General features: G+C 45.1%; 1 protein-coding gene and 1 pseudogene across 2 annotated transcripts in view; both read left to right on the top strand.

Moving 5' to 3' along the window:
* LOC103601074 (solute carrier family 2, facilitated glucose transporter member 3) overlaps positions 1–3,445 on the top strand; it is a 16,958-nt gene extending 13,513 nt beyond the window's left edge. For both annotated transcript variants that reach the window (XM_008585457.1, XM_008585458.1), the window contains exon 10: positions 913–3,445. In XM_008585457.1, the coding sequence (XP_008583679.1) occupies positions 913–1,131 (219 nt within the window). In that variant the 3' untranslated portion in view covers positions 1,132–3,445. The remainder of the gene's footprint in view (positions 1–912) is intronic.
* Positions 3,446–6,917: 3,472 nt separating this feature from the next.
* LOC103601080 overlaps positions 6,918–7,497 on the top strand; it is a 46,806-nt pseudogene continuing 46,226 nt past the window's right edge.

Raw genomic sequence — 7,497 nt, 5'->3', positions numbered from 1 at the left:
AAAGGACCCAAACCCCTGGCCTTGGGGTTTTCCGCCCCCCCCCCTCCCGGGGGGGCCCCAGGCCGGCCTTTTTTTTTTTTTTTTTTTTTTTTTTGAGACCGGCCGCACCACCACGCTCAGCCTGTGAGCGCACCGGTGGCCATCCTATATAGGATCCGAACCTGCAGCGGGAGCGCTACTGCACTCCCAGCGCCGCACTCTCCCGAGTGCACCACGGGCTCGGGCAGCTGACTGGTAATAAACTGGGAACTTGTAAAGGACTACTAGTCTGAGATAATTTAGGTATAGCTTTGCCTAGAAACAGAATGATACTTTAGGTTTTGTTTGTTTGGCTTGTTTTTGGCAACTGGCTGGTACAGGGATCCAAACCCCTCGACCTTGGTATTATCAGCACCATGCTCTAACCAACTGAGCTAACCAACCAGCTCTAGAAACAGAATAGAAATGATAAGCCTCAGAGGATTCCAAGCCAATCCATAATTTGAATTAGCATTAATTTCTTCATGATCATAAAGGCTCACTAAGTTTAGGACGTTAACAAATCAGATAGGTCCTGTTATAAAATGACCTGTAGCTGATTTGTTATATAAAGGAACTTGCAGTGGACTTCTAGAATGCATTTCCTATTTCTGTGGGTGTTTTCAGAAACTCAGATTTTTAAAGTAATAATCAAAAGGCCTGAAATACTCAATAGGTATTTGGAAGCAGCTAACTTTAATGAACAGGAAAAGGAATGACACAAAGAATTATAGCAAGTTAGCAATGGAATGATAAATGAATCTCTGAAGAAACCTACCGTTCATTAACTACAGAAGGGGTTACAGCTTGAAGTCTATTGGAAATACGGATGTGAAGGAAATTGTCAATGATCAGATCTTCATTCAGTGCTTCTTTTTTCTGTCCTTTCACTAGTTCTATTTAGGAGCCTACGTTTTTATTGTCTTCACTGGCTTCCTCGTTATCTTCTTGGTTTTCACCTTCTTCAAAGTCCCAGAGACCCGTGGCAGGACTTTTGAGGACATTACACGGGGCTTTGAAGGGCAGGCACAGGAGACCAGTAGATCTGGGAAAGGCCCCATTATGGAGATGAACAGCATCCAGCCTGTTAAAGAGTCCACCACCAATGTCTAAGTCATGCCTCCTTCCACCTCCCTCCCAGCATGGAAAAGCAACTGCTCCCTACATGAGGGAGAGACCTCATCAGGATGAAACCAGGACTGCTTCTGAATGCTGCTGCTTGATTCCTTTCTCATCCCACACACTCCACGAGCACTCAGATTAACCCAGTGCTGGGACTGGATTTTCACTGGTTTTTAAAATATTTAATTTCTTGGACATTCTCTTCTATCTAGGAGAGACCAAGTGAACCTACCTCCATTTCAGGAGGGATTGGCCACTTGGCATGTGACAATTTTGCCAGCTCTTCTTCCCTTAGGTTCTAATATTGCCCCACTAGGGCATACAGGGAGTAAGAGGGTGCAGTTCCCCCAACTCAGACTTACCAGGAAGCAGATAGACACAAGTGTGGAGGGGAGAGAGGGATTAAATAGAGCACCTTCCTTACTTCCATACAGCTTTGAATGGCAAATTAATTTGAGTTTTATTTATTTTATCTTCTGGTTTTATTGCATAAGTGTTTATTCTTTTAAGTGCAAAGTAATTGTACCAAATAATGAAAGTATAAGAAAATTGAGGTTAGAGGGAGGTGTTTAAAGAGAGGTTATAGGGTAGAAGAAGATTTGATACTGGAGAGGTTAAAGTGTAATAAGAAGGAAAGAATTTAGGGAGAAAAGCGGTTTGTTATTGGAAGGTATATGGTGTGGTGCCTGAGGTTTGCACATTGCCTCTTAACAATTTCTTTCCTTCAGATGGAAACTTTTAAGTTTAATTTCTCAGAAAGTCATGTGCCTATATAAAAAGCTACTGATCTCCTTTGGGTCTTTTTCTTTAAGACAGTAGTTTCTATATGTAGTATTGCTTGAAATCTAGGATTGTTACTGAGATGGGCATTGTAGTTAATGGCGGTTGATGAGTTCTAATTTTGGGTGAGGTCCAGAGGAAGGAAGATTATTTCTAGAAAACCTCTCCCCCTCACTGTACCAAACAACTCCTTCCCCATGTAGTGGATCACATTTTTTAATCTCACTACCCATCTGGTGGGAGAGACTTTCAAATGAGAAACCTGAAATAACTGTTTTTTTGGTGGAGGTTTGGTATTTCTCTTTTATTTTTTAGGAGATTTTAGGTGTTGGTTTTCGTTTTGTTTTAACCTGTAGCTTTAAGGGAATTCAGAGGAGAATGTTCATAGCTAACTTGGAATTTACAACTTTGGCTCTGGGAGAGGATTTTTCCTGAACGATTAGTATCTAGTTTTAAGTATGTTGTTTTTTTACGGTCATGGCATGCTTGTCTATGTCTGTTACCATGTCAAGTTAACCTTTGTCACCATGTTACTGTGGTACTATGTCAGGTGCTCTTAGGGGCTTGAATCTTCCCAGTAGACCACATTTGAGACAGTACGAGTGAATGCGCAGTGTGGGCCACACTTGAGCTGATGAATGTATGTGCACTGCCACTGTGCTGTGAGTGGAAGTAGTTTGCAGCTTGTTTCCTCTGTTCCTACAGCCCCCTTTTGGATAGAATGTATTAGTACTCATGCCTATGTCTATAAATAGCACTGCCTCTGCTGGGTGGGGTTTGCACACAGAACTTTAGAATTCAGACTCATCTGACTACGTTTTCCTGTTGGAAAGTGGTGCGGAGAACTTCCTTTAATCTTCAGGTTGAGGGTGGACAGCTCAGCCTCACTCCAGATTCAGACAATGGGGATGGGAAGGAGAGTAGGAGCTCAGGGCATTTGGCCTCATGGGGGTCCCAGAGGAGGACTGAAGGAGAGAGGGAGGCATGTTTTAAGGGGATAAGAAGCAAACAGAAGACTTGCTTTTAACACTGGAGCATTTCAGAGGGTTAGAAGAGATGGAGGGATTTGCTCCTGTCACAGGTCAGGGACACCTCCACAGTCATCATCTAGTTTCCCACTGTTTTTATAGATGGAAAATTGGATCCTCATGACACTCACCCTCTCTTCCCATTTTCAATATGTTGCTTGATCTCCCTTTCCCTCCTTGATGCTTACACATTTCAGACCCTTTAGACAAACCCTTGCAGTGTTTTAGTTTTCGGTTCTCACCATTCTCTCTGGTCGTTGAGCCTTTGGATTAAAAACTCACATAGCAATGGAGTGGAGCTTTGTTGAAAAAGGTACTTTCCTCTTATCCAATTGCACCTCTACTTCGGCTCCTCAAACAGAGATGGCAGTAATGCAGGACAGAAGTTGTCCCATTTCTCAATGAGCAGGTTGTGAATATTTCCATATGGGTTTTCTATTATTAATTTTACTGTGGTTCTTTATTTTGAAATAAAAGTTCTGAATGTACATATGGCATCACAGGCTCATCATTATTTTTGTCCTTCCTGTAACAACAAAATCAACTTTAAATCCTGACTGGCTACTCAGTGCTGTCAGCTCTCTGTATCCGTGTGTTCTGCTCTGCGGATTCAACCAACTTCAGATCGAAAATATTTGAAAAACAAATAATAATACAAATATAAGTAACACAGTATGGCAACTTTGCATAGCATTTACATTGTATTAGGCATTATAAGTAATCTAGAGATGATTTAAAGTATACGGGAGGATGTGTGTAGGTCATATGTAAACACTACACCATTTTATATCAGGGACTTGAGCATCCAAGGATTTTGGTATACATGGTGGTAGGGCGAGTGTTCTGGAACCAAACCCCCACAGACACCAAGGGACGACTGCACTGGCTATGACCTTGAACAAATTCTTAAAGTCTTATTCATTTGAAAATAGCAATACTTGCTTACTATGCAGATTAAATTTAAAAGCCTTTATGCATTGCTTTTCATACTTAATACATGTTGTTACTTTATTTCCCCCATGAGAATTAGCTGTTTTCTCTGTTTTTCTCCTACTCTTTTCTACTTCCTTCCTCTAGTCTTGCCCTCTAAAATTCATCCTACACTGCTCTCAGGGGATCCATATGATATATATCACTATCCTATTTAAAATCCTTTAATAGCATCAAATCAACTACAGAAAAAACTTAAGCCCATTAGTGGATCAGACAATCTCTTGAGAGCAAGATCCCTGCTACCTTTTCAATTTGATTTACCATTTCTTTTTTTGACATCTGGCAGACTGGGATCCAAACCCTTGACCTTGGTGTTAGCATGCTCTAAGCAAGCAAGCTAACCAGCCAGCCCTTCATTTACTATTTATTTCTTAGCTCCTATTTATATAGAACACATCCAGTCACACCTACATGCCTTCATTTGTAAGTTCTGACACTCCATTCATGTACTAAACTCATTCGAGTGGCTACCTTTTTACCTAGCCCAGGCTAAGCTCTGTAATGCCTTCCTTATTCCAAACATATTCCTTACACTGTGGTAACTGTAAGAGGGACTGAAAGGACCCCTGACTGTCCCAAAGGAGCCTCAATGAGTACACCATTTTCTCCATAATTAATTGCCTTAGCTCCCTTTTCCCACCTTTGCCCACCTTCACTCTCCACATAACCAGAGTGATCTTTCAGAATCAGATCATGTCACTGTCCTGATTAAAGCCTCCTTCCAATTACATCTTATCACTTAAAATAATATTCAGACTCCTTTACCATGGCCAGTAGACCTGCCGACCAACGTCCCAATTCAGTCCTATTACCCTGGTGTAATTTTTAGTAAACTGCAATCATTCGTTCTCAAAACTGCCCTGACTGAAAGTCGCAGTTACCCTGTCTAAAAGGCTTGCCTCTTCGACCTCACCTCGTTACTCTCCTTGCTTACTGAAGTCAAGCCACAGTGGTTTTTCTAGTTTATATGCATTAAGTTCATTATCACTTAGGTTTTCCACTTATCCCCTTGTGCTTGAAATATTCCACCTCCAAGTTTCGCATGACTGAATTTATCTTGTGAGTTAGGTCTTAACTAACAACCTCTGTAGAATATAAGTTCCGTAAAAGCAAATACCTTGTCTGTCTTGTTCATGCCTAGAACACTGCTTGACCTATAATTTGATGTTTATTAAGTGTATCAGTCTGGGTTCTATCAGAAGACAGAAACCACACACTGATTTAAACAGGGAAATTCTGGGCTGGCCTGTGGCTCACTCGGTAGAGTGGGGTTCTGATAACACCAAGGCCACAGGTTCGGATCCCATATAAGGATGGCCGGTTAGCTCACTGGGTAAGCGTGGTGCTGACAACACCAAGTCAAGGGTTAAGATCCCCTTACCGGTCATTTAAAAAATAATTATAAAAAATAAACAGGGAAATTTTAAAGAATATCAAGCTATAATAGAAGTTTAACTACACAAAAGGAGATGGAAAAAAAAGTATAAGATGTAAGAGAACTCAATATGGTACCCTAGGGCTAAGGGAGATTATCCACGAAGGTCAAATTTGAAGGGTGGCCACCTCCTTCTCACTACTGTTGCAATCCACCAGAAAGCAGAGAAATTGGGTGGTTTGCCAGGCCAGAGCTGGTGTGCAGTCCCGAGGCAAGCACCTAACAACCCCAGGTGAGCCACAGCTGGTGACCAGAAATGCAGGTGTGCAGAGTGAGTTGGGGCACCAGTGTGGGTAGGAGACCCGGAGTGTAGTGCTCCTGTGGAAAGTGATCACCAGGCCAGGGCACTACCAAATGTCCTCTTCTCATCTATGGTGTAGCCACTGAAACCAGCAAGAGAATCCCCCTTCCTCCTGCAATATCTTCCAGCAGCGTCTACTGAGAAAGTGTTAAGAGTGCTTAACAACCTAAAAAAGAAATACCCGAAGGAATTCCATCCATTAAAAAAGCAGGCGTTGGGCCGTCCCGGTGGCACACTGCTATAGTGCGCCGCTTGGGAAGCGTGGTGGCGCTCCCGCCGAGGGTTCGGATCCCACATACAGACCGGCCGCTCACTGGCTGAGCGAGGTGCGGGGGCAACGCCGAGGGTTGCGATCCCGTTGCCGGTCCCGGTACGGGAGCGACACTGAGGGTTGTGATCCGTTGCCGGCCACGAAAAAAGACAAAAAGGAAAAAAATAATAATAATAAAATAAAATAAAAAAATTAAAAAGCAGGCGTTGAAGGTGAACGTGGAGCTGACAGATTGGTAACTGGCACAATAAATGTTAGATGGCTGCTGGATGAACGGTGCTTGGTTGAGAGGATTCCCTCCTTCCACACCGCCCAAAGCCACCTGGGTTTCAGATAAAACTCAAGTGGAAACGTGTTTTTTTGGGTGGGGGGAGGGGAAAACCAAAAGCCTTTGTTGCAGTAACGTGGCCAAGTTGAGACTGGGCTGGAGGGTCCCGACGCAGCGCTGGGCAAGTGAGACGAAAAAGGTGGCCGGGGCGCATCTGGGCCTGCAGCCTGGGAGCTGGGGCGGCTGCGGCCTGGGAGCTGGGACGGCTGCGGGTGAGGCCTGCCCCATCCGGCTGGGCTCCAAGTTCGTGCCTTCGTCACGCCGCCCTTTATCACCATGGAGAACCTTCTGAACTGTAGACGCTCGAAGAGTGGCACCAAGGAGTCACCTCGTAACAAAGCTGTCGCCGTGATCGGGGGCCGTCGCTGCAGCAGCAAGGCCGAAACCGCGGGTCCCGCCAAACGCCCACCACGCTGCTCCGGGCCGCTGCCCCGCTCCCTCGGCTCCCGGCTGCAGACTCCACGGCGGTCGCCGCGGTGAGCTCCGAGCCCGCCCGGGTCACCGCAGGAGCTCTGCAGTGGCCGCAGGTGAGACCGCAGACCCCGGCAGGGCCGGACGTGCGCCGCGCTCGGCCTCCCGGAGCCGCCCTCACTGCGCAGGCGTGGGCGGCTGCGACACCTGCGGTTGTCCCCGTTCTGCGCATGTCCTTAAACCCTCAGCTGCAGCCCAGGGGGCGCCTGGAACTAGCCGGCGTTCGGATGCAGGTAAGTGGATCCAGTCACCCGCCCTGGGTTGCTTTAGCTTCGTGACAGGTGATAGGGCTGAATGATCAAACTAGGGACACATATCAGAGACGAGACTCACATTTTATTTTTAAACGAGGAACTCAAGTCCCATGGAGATCAGTATTGTCCCAGTGAGTCATTGGCAGAGCTGGAACTGACACCTTTCTCTCTTCACCAAAATGCTTAATGGTTGAAGTAAAGTGATGTAGCCAACAAAGTATAAAGGTGCCGGTTTCTACACACTTTTACCAAAGTGTTTGGTAACCAACCTTCTCTGTATCCAGTGTTAGTGAACGTGCTGCCTACGTGAGCGCAGTCACACTTTAACGAGGGGCCTGTACTTTAAGTTTGCATCTTTACTATGAGGCTGAGCTGCTGCTGCTGCCTGTTTTTTGCGTGGTTAAGGATCTATTCGTGTTTTCTTTTATGTGAACCATTAAGTCTCCGAGGAGGGATACTTTGAATAGGATGTGCCTTTGGGAAGAAACAAAACAAA

This window comes from Galeopterus variegatus, unplaced genomic scaffold (assembly GCF_000696425.1).
Source record: "Galeopterus variegatus unplaced genomic scaffold, G_variegatus-3.0.2 Scaffold3578, whole genome shotgun sequence".
In the NCBI taxonomy this organism is placed as follows: Eukaryota; Metazoa; Chordata; class Mammalia; order Dermoptera; family Cynocephalidae; genus Galeopterus; species Galeopterus variegatus.
Note: the sequence above shows the minus strand (reverse complement) of the source record. Positions and strands in the feature narration are given on the sequence as shown.